The sequence below is a fragment of the Argentina anserina genome, chromosome 3 (genome assembly GCF_933775445.1).
Source record: "Argentina anserina chromosome 3, drPotAnse1.1, whole genome shotgun sequence".
In the NCBI taxonomy this organism is placed as follows: Eukaryota; Viridiplantae; Streptophyta; class Magnoliopsida; order Rosales; family Rosaceae; genus Argentina; species Argentina anserina.
Window position 1 is genome coordinate 18577112 of NC_065874.1, and position 20040 is coordinate 18597151.

A 20040-nucleotide genomic window follows, 5' to 3' on the forward strand; every position below is an offset into this window, starting at 1 on the left:
GTGTTATTCGGTAGCTCAACATCACTAACTTTTGAGTATGTATGAGTATTGGCATCTTCTTCATCCACATATATAAATACAGAAACATATACAGACATTATATCAATTATTCCTACTGGTGCAACTGCTACGTATGCAAAAGAAGGTCCAAAAATCCAGTTGGCCGGGGTGACCGGCTTTAATTGTTTCCACATACAATTATTCTTTGCTATTATTCGCAAAAAATTTCTATAAAAGAAGAATTATGATGTGGGATTCTTTCTTTTCAAGTTCTTTTCTTTGTGTGAGGTTTCTGGCCGCCCAATCATGTACCTATCTGAAAGTGATTCCTTTGCTTCTTCCTTAAGCCAATATTTTTCTTGCGCGCCTTTACCTCTAATTGGTAATTTTGGGTTTATAATGCATGGTAGCTAGCACTGCCTATAATTTTTTTTCGATTTTGGCTCTGAGTGGGACTGCAGTAGTGGGGCATCACTCAGAATTCTTGTCGTGATCACTCTTGTTCTTAATTCTTACTTTCAAAATCAACGTTGTCATGTGTTCATTTTAGTATGTATGCATAATTCAGGTTTACTAATTTGATTGATGCATAGTGATGATAAATCGAGAGTATATCATTCACATACAATTACAGCTGGTTGGTGGAATCACAGTGCATATGGCCGGGGTAAACTTTTCAGGGAAAATATAATCTGCAAAAGAAGATTTGCACAGAAACAATCAGTGGAGATTGGACACCAAAAGGGCATCCAATCCTGAAGATAGATCTCATCAGTGCATCATATGTATTGGCATTTCCAGGACTGGACTAGGGCACACTTAAAATTTTAAGGCTACGACAGGTGCAGCAGCAGCAGGGTGCATGTATACCAGCTTTCACGAATTTCTACAAGCGTGTTATAATTTGTAATGCCACTAATGTGCATGGATGACATGACTACGATTATAACTAATCAGTTAAGGGTCAATGCCCCATTTTCGTTGCCCTGCATCACTTCCCACTGTCGACATATATTTGCACAAAGTTAGGGCATAAATGGACGAAGTTTCTTAATTTTGTTATAGCATCTTTCCATTCATAAGCTTTTCTATCTTTACTCGGATATTTTACCAAAACCTAGCTTATGAACTACCACTCTTTCATGCATAGATATTTTAATTTCCAATACGCTTCTAGATAATTTGCAAAATGATCGAACACAATTCATAGAATACAAACATACCTACTGTATCAAAAACTAATTCTTATGGTGGAGAAAGGGAAATTCAAAGAGAGCTTTTACAAGGAGATATTTTATTTTTGAAGAACATAATAAGTTACATATAATATCATGGGACATGCAAAATTGCTCTGAAAACGTAATGCACCCAAGAACGAAATTTTGAAATGAATCCAAAGTAAAAACCATAAATAAGGTTTGAGTTTGGTTACGATTCGTTCAAAATCAAAAACAAACTAAGATCATCATCCCCTTTAAGTCCCAACTCTTGGTTCTTCTTGTTAACCCCTTTGCCTTTTCTTAAAAGGGAAATAATACCATAGGAGAAAGAAAAGGTCTAATTCATGGTGGCCTCGAGGGGTCCCAATGCACACGGTTCCAAACTCCTTTTGGCACCCTACAAATACCCACATTCCCCCTCCCATCTTTGCCATCAGCCACACCACAAACCCATAAACATCATCCCCCTGCAACTCATATTCTTACTCATCATATATTGATTTCTCTGCAACTCATTTAAATCGCAACCCTTCAGTGGTCTATAGCTACATCTTAGCAGACCTCTGTTGGGTGCTACCTGTTTGCTTAGCTCTCTTCACATCCATCAGGTAATTATTCATTCTTTCTTTTCTTATAGATTGTATATAATCGATTACATGCCTGCAGCAAGTACTGATAACGCATTTCACTGAATACAAGATGGTTTTTCTGATTGTTGTTTTGGTGTTATATTTGTGCAGCATTTATTCTCTGAATATAAGATTCTAAGCAAGAGTTTACACTCATCTTCTAACTTCATGAAGAACATGGAGCAAGAAGCCCAAGTCACTGAGAAGCAGGGGATCGTCACCATTCTCGGCTCCGATTGCGAAAGAACCAAAGCTGCCTCTCTGCGACGTACACTGTCGGCCGACATGTCGTCCAAGAAATGGCTGGGTCAACATGGTTTCTTCTCTCCCATGAAAAAGATTGCATCCTCTAAAGAGCTCTCCATATCTGTAGAGGACAGCAACTCATCCTCCTCCGATGAGGATGAGGAGTGTTTCCGAAACAGGAAGGCTCAACAACAGAAGATGTTCCATATATGGACCCCCATCGATCAAGCTGATCAGATTCAGAAGAAGAAAGAGATGGCCGAGGGACAGTTCGACATCTGGAGCTCACTGGTGACTCAAAAGGATGGAGCAGAAAACGAAGCAAACAAGTCGGTGGTTGCAGAAGCACCTTATGTACATCCTCTTGTTAAAAAACAATCGAGCTCTTTGAAAGGAAAGAGTCTTGAAGTGTGCACTGAAAGCCTCGGCTCCGAGACTGGTTCTGAAGGCTTTGCATCATACCCTTTTTCAGAAATCGGTGACATAGTAGTCGAGCGCAAAGAGGAAGGACAAGTGGCAGAGGTTCAGCGACAACAAGAAGATCAAGAGAAACAAGTGAGTATACATGCAGTTTCGCATGTGGAAGAGTTTCGAGTTGTCAAGTACAACGCTGCTGCTGCTGCTGCTCCTGCCAAGAAATCAGCTGCGGTGGCTCGATCATTTCCTCCTCCTATCCCATCTTTATCGGGTACCGATGGCGCCTCACTTCGCATCAAGACTCACCGGGACAACGGGCGAGTGGTACTTGAAGCCGTGTCGATACCTTCTACCAATAACTTCCGTGCTCAACGCCAAGACGGCCGCCTTGTCCTTACTTTTGTGAGTGCTACTCCAAGCTCCTGTGAGGAGTACTCAGAGAGTGAAGAAGTTGTTGCTGAAAAGCAGAAAGAGGAAGAGTTCGAGGAGAAACTTGCCAACTTTGAGGATAGCGACACTGAGGATGAGGATGAGGAGGATGATGAGGATAGCAGAGAGAAGGAGGAGGAAGTTGACGTTGAGAGAATAGTAGGAAAAGAAAGTGGAACCAAGGAAATAGAGATTGCGATGGAGGAAGCACCAAAAATGTTGGCAAGTAGGGTGACAAATGTTCATAGGCTAGCACTAATGATGAAAAAGCCGATTGGATTGGCTAATAGGAGTCATGGGTGGGCTGCTAACAAGTTTAATCAAGTAGTTAAGTATGGAGGGGATGAGGAGGAGGTAACAATGAAGCCAACCCCATTAGCACAATCCCTTCCACCACGGCCCGGCCGTGTGGCTCGGTTGATACCTAAGTCACCCACCGCAGCGACCGCCACAGTCGCCACCGCAGCGTCTTTGAATGCTTACGAGTACTACTGGCGCACCAAGCCCACAGCAGCACTCAACCGTCTTTCTCAAGCAGGTTCTCCACCGATGAAGAGCAAGGACCCCATGGCAAATCAGCAACAGTTGCTGGTTCTGAGAGGCAACAAAGAGGATCATATGGTTCCTTTGTCAAAGGGTTGCAAAGAGCCAATAAGGTCTCTTTTCTTCTGGGAGCCTTACTGCATTGCCACTTCTTGATCATCATCATAATTCACATCCTCTCCGAATTAACCCTTTCAAGTGTTGATCCGAATCCATTGTTACTTGTTGCTACCCATTATTAATTTACGCTATCGGTCCTCTCTAGCTCGTAAGGTTTGTGTAGTCAATTAATAAACAAAATGGAAGGGAGAGACGACAACTTTGCTTTAGAGGATCAAACAATGATCACATAGAAAGATAGCAGCAGACATTTCAATTATGTGCGTGCCATTATTATAATATGATATGGTTTATATAAATTCCCTCTGTTGTTGTATCTACAACAAAATCCCAGCGTCATCTTTAATTAACTTTGGAGTACTGTCTTCTATGTCTAAGATATTATGATTGTGTTGTTTCAAAACATAGCCAATGGGATTCCAATAAGGGTCGTGTCTGGGGTAATGGACGTTTACATACATCGTGATCCACTACGCTTGATATGTTCTACTTTGGTTGGTATGTGTTGAATTATGAGTCTCACTTTTTTTTTCTTTTGTCAAAACCATATATTTTTATCCAGAACATCAACACTGTTTCTGTTTGAAGGAGATTCTGGACTCGAGCTACATCCATTAGGTCTAGAATGCAGGGATGCTAACTGATATAATTAAGCAAAACCCTTCATAGGGCCTTAATTTTATCTAAGAAAATTTACCCCTGCTCATGCTAAATTAGGCAGTGGATAGCTTCCATTTTTAGTGTGCCTTTCTATGACTCATTCTTGTAAACTACTAGATGAAGAATCTTCCAAGCTAAAAATTGTATATAGGAGTTACTTTTCTTACAATGCACAAGAATAGGTTACATGCAACTCATGCAATACGACCTACACTAACAGTAATTCTAACCTCTAATGTTCATAACCAACTGTCCATTATCGACTCATGCTACATCATGAGCGACCTGTTAATTTTATCTCATAAATGTAACTCACATTAACAGTTCAATTAACAAACAAACAAAAAAACAACTAATGGAAAGCTTGTTTATTTTCCCACACTCGAGGCTCAAGGTAACTTGAGTTTGTTGATGCGCACTTATCAATGACAAAGAACATCGAATTTCAGTTCTTCATGGACTTCTTCATGTAGTAAAGCATAACTGGCATGTGAGATAATAGTGCCCTTCTAAGAAAATGTTGTTGGAATGGTTTGAGGATCTTCCCAAAACCCAAGGCAGTGAATGCATCTTCCCAAAAGCAAGCATTTCTACCATTGCTAATTACTAAGCAACACCTACTTCTCCCGCTCTATTTGGGAAAGAACATGGTCTTCCTAGTGTTGGTGCATGTTCCAGAGCTAAACCGGTGCATCAGTGCTTTATTTTTTGGGTAGTTTCAGGAAGCAACACAATTCAGGGTAGGGATTGGAGCACAGCCGATGGTACCATCAAAGGAATGTATGGAGAACAATACCGATTTTCATCAACGATTGAAGAGAAGGACATCGTTTAGTGTCTACAGAGGCACGGCAAAGGCCACCCGTTTTGATCGTGGGCGTTATAACACCCAAGAAAAAAAAAGAGAAATGTATTAGAAGCACAGTAGAACAGAAAATAAGAACAAAACTTCACATATTTCATGTGTTGGACAAAAAGGTGACTTATCTTCACACTGTTACATTGTACAAAGCAAAGATGAAATATTACACAAAGCAAACACCTTAACACCTCTATGATACATGGACGCTCACAAAGATTCTAAACATTTTATATATCTCACCATCACAAATACAACCCCCTACCCCCAAACGAGGGATAAAGATTATATAAATTAATCAGAAGAATACTCAGCACTACCAATCCATAGAAGAACCAAGACTGATTTCTACCTGCCTGTGGCTCAATTTACAAATGGTGGGTGGACTCAAACTGCAGCTTTTAGTAGTACATTATACAGAAGTAAAACCTAGCGCCGACAACAGTGCTTCTTCAACTTGTATCTTCTCTTCATTGCCTTGCCTAACCAACTGTGTTTCAAAACCCAAGGCTTCAAAAAGCCTTCAAATCTGTAATCTGGAAAAAAAGATCACATGTTTGGAACTTCTTGTATGTGGCATTATACTCTATACAGCACTGGAAATCCCGTGTGGAGGAAGGAGGCCAAAATGAATATCACAAAGCAACTCAGAATAATCAATCTATATCCATGCAAGGGAGCCCCGGTCATTAGCTACTTGTGGACGGCCTCTAGTTGGTGTTGGAGGTCTGTTAGCATTCAGTTCCTGCTCTCATAACAAACCAACAACAAAAAAGAGATTAACATAGATAACGAATAGAAGCCAGGGGGGCCTACAAATGTTATTAGTGAAAGTACCTGCATCCACGTATCTTCAATATGTCGTTCGGGTGATGTTTCTGGTGAAGAAATTGCTGGTGGTAAGGGATGAATGAGTTTTGGGACCACCACAAGATCTCTACCTAAAACAAGGATTGCCCCCGCGTTATTTGCTGTACCTGTTGAAAGTGTTCAGAGCCAAACATGAGATGCTGAATTAATTAAGGACAAAGAGGCACAAATATTCAAGGCGAGCAGGTACATACCACAGTAGTTGGTAGCAGAGAAAAGTGTAATCAAATGACCCTGGGCAAATCGTTCAAAGCCATCCATTACACATTCATGAGCACGTACAATCAACTGTAGATCATTGTTGTTGCAGAATTCCATGACACGATCAGGCTGCAATATCAAACTCTATTAAATGACCTATAACACATAATGGATCTATGATACAAATTTCACAAAAATTAGGTCTTTAAGTACTTCAGAACATAATAACGCATGTAAGATTAACATAGTAGAGAAAGTTCAAGCGAGTCTAACGCTACAATAGTTACATGACCATCATTGACTACTTCATTCTAGACTATCAAACAATGGAAAATTTTCAAAAGCAATTTTAGATACCTAGTTCTGTTACTTGGAGAGTCATTCTCAAAAACAAATTAATATACATCGACTACCCCAAATTTTGGGAATTTTTAAAATGAAATGCATTTTCAGACCACAATACGACAATCTAGATTGTACAACACAATCAATTCCTAAACAAGTTACAAAAGGAACAATATGAACAAGTTATCATGATTTTGGTCCTGGAACCCTGGTTTGGTTCTTTATAGCACGGTTCTCAAAAATCGACAGAATATATTGACTATGCAAGTGTGTGGAAACTTTGGGAATAAAATTGCATCCACAAAAAATTTGTCTCCTTTGAAAATGCAAAAACATTGTAATTAGGATTTGAATATCCATGAAAAGAACGTTTCAATCCGAATGCCTTTCCTCCCGAGCATAGGAAATGGATGTTGTTACCGATTCCCCGCATGCCAAAACAGCAGACAGGCACTACCACACAATTAATTATGTAGCATAACCGCATAACCATTCTATAGGGAGGCAAGTGCCAAGGAAATCAATATACAAAAGAACCATATCAAAATAATTATCACCAATAAAGTGCGCCAAGCAAAGATCTATACACCCAAACTATGATCTGATTACAAAAGCTTTACCAAAGTTGTACGTATAAACTACAGAATATAAAGATATAGCATTGCAATTTCTACATTACTGTGGTGAGGCAAATCAAAACAATAGGAGATGAGAAACTAGAAAACCCTAGTAACTTGTCGTAAGGAGTATCTAATTTCCCACTGCTAGGCCACATATGTTATTTCCTGATATTTGTTTTTTCTTAAATTCAGGAGAACTACAAAAAATTGTTGTCATGATGTAAAAATAATAATAATAATAATTTAAGAAGCAATTCAACATTACTCACCCCAAAAGTAACCAATCCAGGACCCCTAGCGTTTGGTCGCAATCCTTCCACACTATCATTTTCTGTTGGATCGGACCTACGGGAAATCATAAGACAGCATTATTAATCAGCTAAGAGATAACTTCAATTAATATAACACACACACACATACAGTCATGTACTGACCATAATAAATCCATAAGAACGATCGAGCCTGCTTCCATTGTAATAGGACGCTGGAGATTCTCAATCTGTTCAACATGATTTATTGACCGACCAATACCACCATGCATACAAATGATTTTCTTCTCAATTAGAGCCGCTAGAGGAAGCCAATTGAACAAACGATTTATTCGATGCCATGCCCATATTCCGTCTCTCTCACCCTATTTATAAGGTCATCAAGTCAGTAAGCATCAGAGATTAATATAGTAATGTACAGAATTAGTTTCGAGTGTATAGATATAATACAAATTTAATATAATACCATTCGCTCAATGCATTCAATCCGAAAGCCAAAAAGAGCATTGATATCTGCAGCTTCATGATTTCCCCTAATTAAGTGTACATTATGGGCATACTCAACCTGAAATAATAATAATGTACAATATTAGTATACGGAAATTTTAAAGCAGGAAAGAATTGAAGATAAAACTGACACAATAACATCCATGGCAAATTGTACCTTCAAAGCAAGCAGAAGAGATATTGTTTCCAAGCTATGTTGACCTCGGTCAACATAGTCTCCTAGGAAGAGATAGTCGATATATCTGATATTGTCCACATAAAATAGACCTTTGTAAAAAATATGGTGATTGATATTGTACTCGTGAGCAAATAACATAAAAATGGCAGAATCATGAATTGCCAGAAAGCCTCAAAATATTGTCCACATATTGCTGGATTCTCTGATTGCAGGTCAGTTATTAGCATAAAATACATTTGTAAATGTTACTGAAACCAGTGAGTGGCAGTCAGAAGCATTTGTAAATGTCAAATCATTTATAAAAGCAGAACCCGAAACTTTAACACTACTATTCCTTTGATATGTCAAGTGAGAAAGACATGTTATATTTGTATATTGAGCAGAGGAATCCAGGAAGTAGGTGGCCTGCTTGGTTATTATGGTTGTAAAACCAACCACCTTGGCAACATACTATTTGTTTGCAAAGTAGATAATCAAAATTTCACATAATACTAACAGCACCAGTTAATCGATATGCTTGTTGTAAAGCTAGTCACTGGCATTTCCTCACTTGCTAACAATAGAGCAAAACATTCAGATAATAATATGACCACATTAGATTGTTAATTCAGGTCAAATTAAGAGCTTTCTTGTAAGAAAATATTAGAGTAACTACATTGCTTGAATCATACACGTATAGGCACTTACGCAATATCCCCAGCAGTTGAAGGTGAACCATACTCATCAAAGAGGCGCATGAGATCGCCAAACTGCCCATGTAAATCACCAAATATCTTGATAGGAGCCCTAAGCTGTAAGACACTTGGTTCACTAGAGAATATCCGCTCGGCACTATCACAAAGATCTGCTATTTCATTGCAATCCAAGAAAAATTGCCTGCGAACAGGAGGCTTCCATCCACGAGGCTTTAAAAGATGTGCTATTACCTGATAGTAATAGAGAAAACACATTAATAATGTGACCCTCAAACCTAGATGTACACAGTATGTATGTAGGATGAATGAATCAACTTAGTACTAGGGCTGGGATTACTATGTTGGTGAACACTAGGTGATAAGAAATCAGAAAAGATAATGCATGTTTACATAGCATTATTCCCAGCTGAACCACGTCAGGAGAATTTACAAGAGCATTGCCAACGAAGTATTATCTGGTAAAAGGATGGTAGGTTTTCAACCTCAGAAATAACAAGTCACTTCTTGAAATGCCTCTATTTTAGTATGGTCTAGTCTTTCCAATGCCTCCTTCCTCCCGCCAACATACACTACTAGGAAATTAAGCATTGCCAACGGAGTATTATCTGGTAAAAGGATGGTAGGTTTTCAACCTCAGAAATAACAAGTCACTTCTTGAAATGCCTCTATTTTAGTATGGTCTAGTCTTTCCAATGCCTCCTTCCTCCCGCCAACATACACTACTAGGAAATTAAGCAAGCTATACCTTCCATGCTACTGCATGATGATGCTTACTAGCACAAAAAGAGCCTTGATGCATTCACCGCAATCAGCACATATAAGTTTCTATGTTCAAACTTGGTTGTTCTTTTATCAAGGAAAAAGAAAATTTCAGAACTGTTTATATCTTCTAACATCAAATTAGCAGTCTGAATTAGATTTATAAGAGTTATGTGATCATTAGATTTACATATCTGAATAATTAAAAAGGAACCTGTACCTTTTTTGGCACACTATTTATTGACATCTGCCGGTCTAATAACTTCCTTGCTGCCGTTGCACTCTCCGGGGTTCCATAGCTAACCCGCCTGCCTTCATTTTCAAACTGATCTATTGAAAGCTGCCTCACCATGCCACCCAAAGCTCCCCCAGTCTCTGCAGCTACAACGACCTGAAAAGGCATCAATAGCGCATCAATGACAAATCCAAATAGACCTAAAGCATTCTGGAATTGACGACCCAAACTAATGAACAATCAAAATCATATACTAACAGCTCTATGATGCAGTCGCACTCCAACTGATGGAATATTATTTGACACAGAATTTTCAGGCTTGATCAAGGTAGATATTTGCTTCCCACTGGGGGTAGCCTCTGAGCCCCGATCTCTATCAGGCAACTCAACTTCCCCATTAACTTGTCGTGCCTTGGCAGCTGCTAAAGTGGCGCTGATTGCCTCAGCTTCTGCTGCTGATGCTTCAACTAAATACTCTACACCTTTGCTCAATCTCCTACTGAACAATCAACATCCAGCATGAATATTTAAGACCAAGAGGTACCATTGACTGACTTCGCAACCGACAGCAAATTTACACGGAGAAGTAATTTACCTGGATCCCTGGAGTAAGGCATTTTCAGTGCTTATATCCGTATACATGTCTCCATTAACAGGAGGGGCAACTGGATTTCCCAGCACAACAGCACCATCAGGAGCTGCTTCAGGCATTATCTGCCTCGTTCTGTCATCAATAAATCCATATCTTCCAGGCAAACGACCTGGTGATAAATTAGACTGAGCAGCTGCAGCTGCAGCATGCGAGGCTGCAGATGTTGTTTCTGCAGCAGCCAGATCTTCTGCAACCAGTAGGTCATCGAGCAATACCCCTACCCAAAAGAAAAAAAAAACAACAATGAGTATCCTTCTCCCTTACAGGAAATAGAAACCATGCAAATAAAAAAGAATACATTGTAACAAGGAATCCACTAAACTTAGGAAAGAGAACAACAAACAAGAAAGTAAAAGAACCAAACTAGAAGCTGAAAGAAAGAACAGACGTTCTCCGACTTGAAAGAATTGAAACACAAAAGGGGAGAGCTAGTCCTAAGCACCAAAAGAACTGAAGCCCACAAATTATCAAAACCCACCTGCTCAAATCCACAAAAGAGTCTTTTAATTATTTGCATCCAAACCTGTTAGATCATAACCATCAGGAACACAACACCAATCCCATTTTCTGCTCGCCGAAAATTTCTGCATTAATCTAGCCTTTTATTTTGCAGCTAATGTAGGTACTAAGCTATTTCATAGCAAGGATCCAACTAAGAATTCCCTGATAAAGGCTGCTAGCACAAGGTGAACTCTTATTAGCCAAACTAGAAGTGAAATAATGGTTCATCCTGAGCCAAGGGCATCTGGTTAAACACTATCTATATGCAATCTAATATTTGAGTATTCAACCGAGTCAATTCAATTATCATCAGCTGTCTTTCCCAGCAAAATTGTGTGTATCCACCAAGAGGAAGTGAGTAAGAGAAGGTGTCCACCAAATCTCTAGAAGAAAAAGTAATTTTCCCTGAAAATATGAGCACTGACCTTCACCTATGGACTACATCCAACTGTCACCAAACTATCTAATTAAAATTATAAAACCCAAGTACCCAAACTTCTCAATCAGCCACATTCCATCACTACCCAGTGAATATCCTTGAATGTTATCAACTGTGAAATGTCATTAGTTAACTATAAATGAGATAAAGCTTGAACAACAACCACCAATATAACAGTAAGTATCTCTATACGACTAAATAGCCACACCTAGACTACACTTGATACGCTCATCTCATCCTGGTTGTTCTCCCTAAGACGCATTCCATTCGGAAATAATCAACAAGAACTTGGCTGAAGTTCGACATATTTGTATGTTGTATCCAAAAATATTGTATACTGGTAATATTAAGTTATTAACCTCAAGAAACTAATTATTGTTCGCCAAATTTGTATGTTGCATCCAGAAAATATTATATACTGGTAATTTTAAGTTCAACCTCAAGATACAAATTGTTCTCCTCGAAGCATCTTCATGATTGATGACTCAGTGACCCTAGTCATCGAGCAAAGTCTTATTGATATTGAGTGAAACTATGTTCATGCCAATATTATTCAATGCATTTTGTGATTTACATATATTTATTGGGTTGATAAACACAAAGTAGGGGAATTGAAAAACAGCTAGATGAATTTTTATTATAACTTACCACCACGTAGGCCCCCGTATATAAATATCAGGTCACCAACTGCGGCAGCTGCATGCCTACAACGCCGTGTTAACTCAACTGCAGCATCCCCACCAGCTGCATCAGCGCTGTATCTACCTGTCCTTGGACTAGTAACAACTGATTTTGTATCACACCATACCCCGGCTGCAGTATCCAATACTGTAGAAAAAAGATAATTCATAAGGAAACATATGATGAAAAATCTGTTGGAAACAAATGAAAATTTTCACCAGAAAACATAACAGAACAGAGAGAAAGCTAAAGGCCTACGTCTATTTGTTTCTCAGAGAAATGTAATTAACTTCCCAATTTTTAAACCCCCTGCTACACCAGTTTACTTCAAGAGTATGATAAGCTAAACAATAATCAAGTACCTGCAACACTTGATGAATCTTCAACCATGCGCCCACCACCAAGGGCCCCTCCAGAAACATGCAAGCGCGCATTAACAAAGACCTACCACCATAATACGTATACAATTATTTCAGAAATTGAAGTTTCAGTAAGAAATCACTTAGTGGGGAAATGCAAGAATGGTATGCCAAAACCTACTGCTGCATGTTGATATCTGGGAGAAGGGGAGACACCAGGAGCAATTGCCCATTCCCAACGGCCATCCCTATGTTTCGCAAGGCCATATGCACTTGCCAATGGCTGCAAGAAAAAGAACAAAATAGTGTTTGAGCCTAATTCACAGTGTAGACAGATTGCTTCATAAAATTGAAAAAACAAAAGGGAAAGAAAACCAAATCTAAGAATACAATTGACTAAGTTATACATCTCACTAATTTTTAAGCCCACAGTCCCACACTATCTTTTCCTATACACCAGATCATGACTTTTTATTAACTTCTTACTTTTGGTCAGAACTAAAAAATTTCATTTCATCTACAGTAGACTAAATTGCCAAGTGTGACCAAATGAACCACAAAGGCTTAGTTTGGTATTGAGTTTTGAGGAAAATAAGCGCTTATATTTAACTCATAATAGTGTTTTTCTGTTTGGTAAGTTTTTTATAAATTGCTTATTTGTAAAATTTAGTCTTAATAACCACGATTTTAAAAAGCAGGTGAGACCTTGCTTATTTAAAACTGAGTTTTTTTATTTTTGAGGTTTTCCACTTCAAACCCAAACTCGGCCTAAGACGAGACAAATAACCTATTTGTGACTCACCACACTGTTTGCATCCCTCCCACCACAAAGAAGGAGAAGACCATCCGACCTTGCACTTGCAGTTGCATACCTGGTCAAATTCAAAGAGTAATGAGATAGCAGAATACAAAATATCTTTACACCAAGATACAAGCATGTTACTCAAGTCATCATTTTCAGTGTGTAGCAACTAGCAGTTCATGTGGGTTAATAGCTAGATAACTTGATGATAGAATATGTTATCTTTCATACAAGAAAAATATTTATTACACCTCATCATCAATAATCTGATGATTCTAGTACTAAAACTCAACTAGTACTTATAATTAAGTAAATCTCATTACTTGTGATATGTATGACAAAGGAGTAATAGGCATCTATTACAATTGTCCATATTGTAGTTAATTTGTACATCAATTTGAGCATGACATAGGTAGTCAAGCCAATTTTATCTCGCCAGAAATGTCCTTGCAACAACCAAAAAAGTGAATAAGACTAGACTCCTCCAACCAAAAATCCAGTTTAGTTACCCAATGTTACTGATTACCCAGATTCTCAATCTCTTTATGACTTCCAGTGGCACATGTATATATTACTCAACGTATTAAATTAGGTCTTCTGTTAGTCTTTGATACATAGCTTCTATGAACATCCTGATCTTCATCATAATTTATATGTACTGAACATAATTCCATAATTCTATTCTAGTATTTCGTTTTTATTAAAATGTTAACATGTATTAGTGATATTTGAATATTTGAAGCTTGCTTAGTATAAAAATTGAAGATTACTACCCAAGGGACAAAGCATTGTCAAGTTTCTCAAAATAATGTAACATGCGTCTATAACAGAATGATTTTAAATATGATCAGATCCCCTTCCTTTTTTGTGGTCTTTTGTTTTACTTTCTATTATAAATTAAAGGCACCAAAATTGAAAATTTTCGTAAACCAATTATGTACTTTATGCCGCTATGTAACAGCCCCTTTTGATTTACCAATATATCCTACCCCAACCAAACTCCAAACGAGATAGACACATGAATGCACCACGTATATCAAATGAGCCCATTACCACCATTTTAAAGGTCACAAACGCTTGGAAATTCATTTGACAACTTGAGTTTATCAATCAGCTAATGACACTGAGCCGTACACAGTTCTAGTTATCTCACAAGAATAACCCAAAATATCTACATACAGTTTCAATATTCAAAACATGGTACCGACCACATAAGCAGTCTCAAATGGATTATGTTTCACATATGAGCACATATGGCAACTGATAAAATGGTAATTACTTTAAACAGGAAGTCAATATCCAAACTTATTTTGAGGTATAAATATTTATTAGGAAAGACTAATGTGTGAATTTGACATTCATGAATGTATTCAGGGACTAGAGACTCACCCCCACACAGAAGGGGGGAGGGCAGAGAGAGAGAGAGAGAGAGAGAGAGGGACATACATGCATGGTGGTGGACCCTCCCCCTCCGGTTCTAACTTACGCCATTCATATGGCTTGGCAGCTGTGTCCAGCGCCCATACATCAGCTAAAGGCCGTTTTCCTGTAAAGCACAAACCATATTCCCGTGTCTTAAATATCAGTTAAGAATCTCACTATCAAAATATCTTTTCCTAAAAAAGAACGATACTAGGATAGACCCTGAATGGACTCACCATCATTCCCACCAATTGCCATGAGATATCTTTGCCCCACCAATGCCATCACATGCCCGTAGCGTGGCCCTGGTCCAGGGCCTTGAACAACAACCCTATAGGAAAAATTAGCTCCACTTCGATAAATAAATCATACAATAAATTTTTTTTTTAAAGGCACAGCAAACCATCCAAATATTTAACCTGTGCCAACGAGGCCGTTGCTGTGTGAGGTCAAGAACATGAAGATCCTCGGCTGACAAACCAGCAGGACCAATTCCTCCCTGTATTTATATCAACAATTCCAGTGAGAATGTATTTTTTTATGTAACATTACGTTAACCCACAGCTGACAAACAAAACATAACTAATGTAATCAACGCGCGCTGTGCTAACCTGAATAACCACCATAGTTCCTACAGCAGTTGCTACATGTGCTGCCCTTGGGGTTGGGGGTTCTCCAAAGGGAGTGATCCTGAAAACATTAACATTTTGAGCACAAAAGTAAACAGAAAGAATAAAAGGGAAAAGATATGCTGGAAAGATAACTAATCAGTTCATGTGCTTACCTAGACCATTTGTTAGTTAGGATGTCATAGCAGTGCACATCAGCTGTCGCACCAGCTAGCCCTGAAATCAAGTAAATGATGATGGTCATAAACTTCTATGACATGAGAATATTCATTCCTCTATCATTACAAGCATTGACTATATAAATGTGAATGGGGATTGTAATCATGAAATAGAGCAGAAAAAGTAAACAACTTCTTAGGGTATTGTAACCAGTTACAACCGGCACCTAATCCTACCTAATCAATATAAGCCCAAAACATTATGACACACTGAAAGGTCATAAGGTACCATTTAAAAAGTAAAAACAGTCTGACATCTACATGCATGAAAACTTCTTACGCAACAAGAACAAAAATCATGAATCTCTGACACACAAATTTATCGCAGACGCTAATTGACTGACTCAATTCAAGCTCCAGAACCACTACATACATCCAACTTAATAAAGTTATATTATAGAATATTAAGAGTGAGGTCTTCATAATCTAAAACAGCAAAACGTACGTGCGCATTGGTTACTATAAAAGAAAAGTACCAAACTCGTAATCACTAGGAATACACCAGGTCAGCATCATTGAATGCACCAATATTCTTTGCAAGGTATTAAGATTAACGAAAACAGAAACAGCTTTAAATCACCAGAGGCTCTACACTGCCTATATCTGATGCGGCAATAAAAGCTGAAAGCACGGATTTTGTTTCCTGAATTGCAAGAAAGCAAAAGTATCTTCTTTTTCGCAACTCCAAGAGAGCAAACAACTACATTTAATCAGTCGACTATCAAAGAGTTTCAACACAAGTAGGGTCCAAAGACATTTGGTAACTATAATATCAAAATCAAGACTAGTTGTGAATCCACTAATCAATAAGATAAATTTAGGCAGCTCCTAATTAGTGTTTTTATACTCGAAAAGAAAACGAAACTCATTAATAAGATAACAACATACTTATTCCGGCACTTCCAGCTGAAGACGGAGTCCCAGACGCCGCAGAATTGCCCTCAAGGGCGGTGGCACCGCCGAACAGAATCAACCTGGGGCCAATGTACCCAGGACTACCCTCCTCCCCCACAGCGGCGACTGCAGTCAACGTGTGGCCGCACCTCGGCCCCGGCCCGTCCTCCTTCTTCTCCAAAATCGCATTGACCACCGAGTACGTCGGCGCATGCCGTGGCCCGGCCACCGGAGTCTGCTGCTGCTGAGACTGCGGCGACTGTGGCTGTTGCGACGCCGGGGACTGTGGCTGTTGTTGTTGTTGTTGTTGTTGTTGTTGTTGTTGTTGTTGTTCTCCAAGCTGCTGCTCTCCCCCCTCCGCCGCCGCCGCCGCCGTGGTCTGGTTCTGCACAGCGGGATCGTGATCGGCCTCCGGCGCCATAGACGAGTCGACATCCATTTCCGTGAGCCTTGATTAGTGCCCTAGGTTCAAGATCGGAGCGAATTCGCATTCCTTATCAACATTTCGATTCCTCAAATCGAAACACGAATCCGGATAGTCTTCCTATTCGGAACCCTAACTCATACACCACCGGGATTCTTCCTCAAATTCAAAATCGAAATCAAATTTTCCAGCAGAGAAAAGTTTTAGGTTTTCAGAGAAGAAGAAGAAGGAGAAGGAGGAGGAGGTGGTGGTTTTTGGAGAAATAGAGGAGGAAACGGGAACAATCTCAAAAGCGCCCCAAACAAACGCAAACACAAATCAAACTCTCTCTCCACCAATCGCTGCCTTTCTCTCTCTAAACAACAAAATTTCATTAATTTTATCTTTCTGCGATCTTCAAGTCTGTCTCTCTCTCTCTAGATTGTTTCTCACTTGGTTTCATTTCTTCTCTCTCGTACGCTCAACGAACAAAATCTCTCCAATATTTTTCGATATCTCTTTTTTTCAAAAAAATGATATATTTTAGGAATAAATATCTTATTTTTTCCCGTATCTGCGATATTCCTCTGATAACATAAAATATCTCCGATATTTCTCCGATATTTACGATATATCCGATATATCTTCGATATTTTAGAGAAATATTTGAAAATTATCACTTAAAAAAAATAAACTCAATTTGAGGATGTCTCGGACTCTTCTTGACCTGGATTTTTTGATTAATTAATCACCTCAAGCCTTGAGGGATATAAAAAAATAAGACTAGAAGAGTAGTCTTTCAATCGGCTAATTTTTAATTTTTCGTAAAAGATATCGAGATGAGAAGTGAAAGTTCAAGTCTTAACTCTTAAAAGTCAAGCCATATCAGTGACCAGTGCTCTCATTGACCTTGAGAGAACCCAAAATAAAGGGTCACAACATAGTCTCACACTCTCATGACGATTACAAGAGAATATCCATAATTTTAGTAACAAGTATTCTCCTCGAGGAATATAGAAAAAGTAGTAATCTTTATCTCCTTGACGTCCTCTCAAAAGATATCTAGATAAGGAGTGTTCTCCTTGAGCACTATTGGGGAAAGTAAGAAAACATGAGTCACATTGTAGTATTTGTCTCCTAGAAGTTTCCTTATACCTTCATAGATTGCTAGCAACCTGTGAACCCATCATGGAAGGATGATAATACTGAAATTTGACATGCGTATTTTAGCACAAACGGCTTCCTCTTCTACTTGTGAAAGAAAGTTAAGTACTTTTGCTCTTATTCATACAAAGCAAAGGAACCGTCTTGCATATCAGAAGTTGGAAAAACTCGTATACTACTCCTATAACATGAAGTTACAACTACATGATAATAAAACAAAGGATAATGTGATCAATGAAAACAACTATATCGATCTACTTCATGTTGCTAGTGAACCACTTCAGAATGACATTGATCATCTTCACGATTGGATTATGCATGCGCACCTCGATGATGAAAATGACAACTCTCCTCCACATGTCGTAAAAAATGCAACTAATTTTGGAATTGATGTAAACAAGGTATTATCTGATGAAGTTGGAGATCCGAGAGATGATTTTGATAATGCTAGTGTGTGGGGCGGTGTAGCAACCCCAGATAGTTCAGATAGTAGTGATGATGATGATGGTGGTGGTGGTGGTGGTAATGGTGATGGTAGTGGTGGAAGTCGACAAAGTGGTGGAGATACAAGGTTTGAATATGGACAATTTTATGTAGGTGGAGAATTTGAACAGTTTACTTGTGAAAGTAATTTTGATCATGCTACTCAAGATGAGAATCATGGATCTAGAGCAGGCGGTCATTGTGCGCAACAACAAAATAGGTGCAGGAGGAGGACAAGAGGAGCTATTGATGATCAAAATATTTCATCTGATGTTAGTTCAGTTGCCTTAAGTTTTGATTCTATCAGTTTAGGCACATAGCTCAGTGGGATGTCAAATGAATCACATGAAGTCAACTATCAATCTGGTCATCCTATGTTGGCATAGGCTTATGCCCGCCATAATCACCACAACTATCAGCGCATTAAGGCTAATATAATAGCACAGTCTTACAATACTGACGGCGAGTCAGTCGCACTAGCTACGCAATGGGACTCCCCGCGGTCCAAACTGACTACGGACGCGCCCTCACGCGCATCTCAAAGAAGACTCCAGAGAACACCTTAATCGGACCTCGTCCCACACCGAAAGATAGGTAAACGATCTACCTCAACTCAACAATAAAAGGTCAAACTCTTGACCTCATATGGTAAGTACACTAAATCCTCTATTGTAACTCTGCATAAATTACCACCATCCTAACTTGAGCGTCGGAGAGTTGAAGACCACGCCGCCGTGGTCTCTACTTTGACGACGTGTGCCACTTGTAACAGGAAAAAGACAAGGAGTACGGCGTATCTCATCCACAAGGAATACGGCGTACTAAACTGAGTGTTATCACAACATTAACATTGGCGCCGTCTGTGGGAAACCGCAACAAAAAGTCACCAAAAACCACATGCAGCACTTAGTCAAACAACTACACTTCGACATGGGCACCATCAATCCTTCCCCCTCAACTCCGGCAAACGGTCATATCGAAGACGTCACAGACCTTAGCCTCAACCACCCATACCTTCCGCCAACGACCCTATCATCCTCACACCTACACCCGGAACGGTCGTCAGCACTAACACGATTCCGGATCCGGCAACCGCCGCAAGAATGGAAAACATGGCCCGAGATCTAGCCGAATGCCAGCAGCGTGAGGCACTTGAACGCGAGAAGACAGCAACCCTACAGAGCGAGCTCGACAGGATGCGAGCACAGCTTGAGCGGACCGAGCGCAATCATTTACATGGCGAGTCACAACGCGAGGGCAGCGCGCAAACGAGAGGACGAGAACAAGTTTACTTGAGCATCAGATTGACTCCCTCCGAACTCGCCAAGAAGCGGCCACCATCACCACGGCGTATTCGCAACCGTGAGGAAGGGAGCACGAGCGTCACCTCCCGCTCTAAACCCCACACAACTGCTCACGATAGCGAGTCAGCCACGCTAGCTCTGATATTGCAGCGACTAGCCGCAATAGAACAACGAGATGTCAATCCACGGTGCCAACCAGTGTACGTAGCCAGGACGGGCCCCTTCACCACGCGAATAATGAACACCGTGCGCCCTTCTCAATCCAAGAGCCCAAAAATTACGTTGTA

The 20040-nt window shown here is 39.5% G+C and overlaps 2 protein-coding genes across 2 annotated transcripts; one reads left to right on the forward strand and one right to left on the reverse strand.

Annotated features, from left to right (window-relative positions):
* Window positions 1-1669: 1669 nt before the first annotated feature.
* On the forward strand, window positions 1670-3924 carry LOC126786823 (protein FAF-like, chloroplastic). Its single transcript, XM_050512775.1, has 2 exons — window positions 1670-1828; window positions 1961-3924. Exon 2 carries the CDS (start codon window positions 2018-2020, stop codon window positions 3638-3640), a length of 1623 nt encoding a protein of 540 aa, XP_050368732.1. The 5' UTR covers window positions 1670-1828; window positions 1961-2017; the 3' UTR covers window positions 3641-3924.
* Window positions 3925-5201: 1277 nt separating this feature from the next.
* LOC126789611 (serine/threonine-protein phosphatase BSL3) lies at window positions 5202-17076 on the reverse strand. The gene is made up of 21 exons (XM_050515809.1): window positions 16394-17076; window positions 15443-15503; window positions 15270-15348; window positions 15078-15157; window positions 14895-14989; window positions 14683-14782; window positions 13237-13306; window positions 12616-12717; window positions 12438-12519; window positions 12043-12222; window positions 10398-10671; window positions 10061-10301; window positions 9788-9958; window positions 8801-9039; window positions 8093-8177; window positions 7895-7993; window positions 7594-7793; window positions 7429-7504; window positions 6188-6323; window positions 5961-6100; window positions 5202-5868 (listed from the first exon to the last, which is right to left on the reverse strand). The coding sequence occupies exons 1-21, from the start codon at window positions 16836-16838 to the stop codon at window positions 5785-5787; spliced, it is 3039 nt and encodes a 1012-aa protein (XP_050371766.1). The 5' UTR covers window positions 16839-17076; the 3' UTR covers window positions 5202-5784.
* Window positions 17077-20040: the final 2964 nt, after the last annotated feature.

What these genes read in the sequence shown, in the direction of transcription:
- LOC126786823 (XM_050512775.1), top strand. Translation starts at nt 2,018, where the DNA reads ATGAAGAACATGGAGCAAGAAGCCCAAGTCACTGAGAAGCAGGGGATC.
- LOC126789611 (XM_050515809.1), bottom strand. Translation starts at nt 16,838, where the DNA reads ATGGATGTCGACTCGTCTATGGCGCCGGAGGCCGATCACGATCCCGCT. An exon ending in GCCTTACTCCAGGGATCCAG is followed by an intron (nt 10,302 to 10,397) that starts GTAAATTACTTC and finishes TTGATTGTTCAG; the next exon opens with TAGGAGATTGAGCAAAGGTG. An exon ending in TAAATAGTGTGCCAAAAAAG is followed by an intron (nt 9,040 to 9,787) that starts GTACAGGTTCCT and finishes TATTACTATCAG; the next exon opens with GTAATAGCACATCTTTTAAA.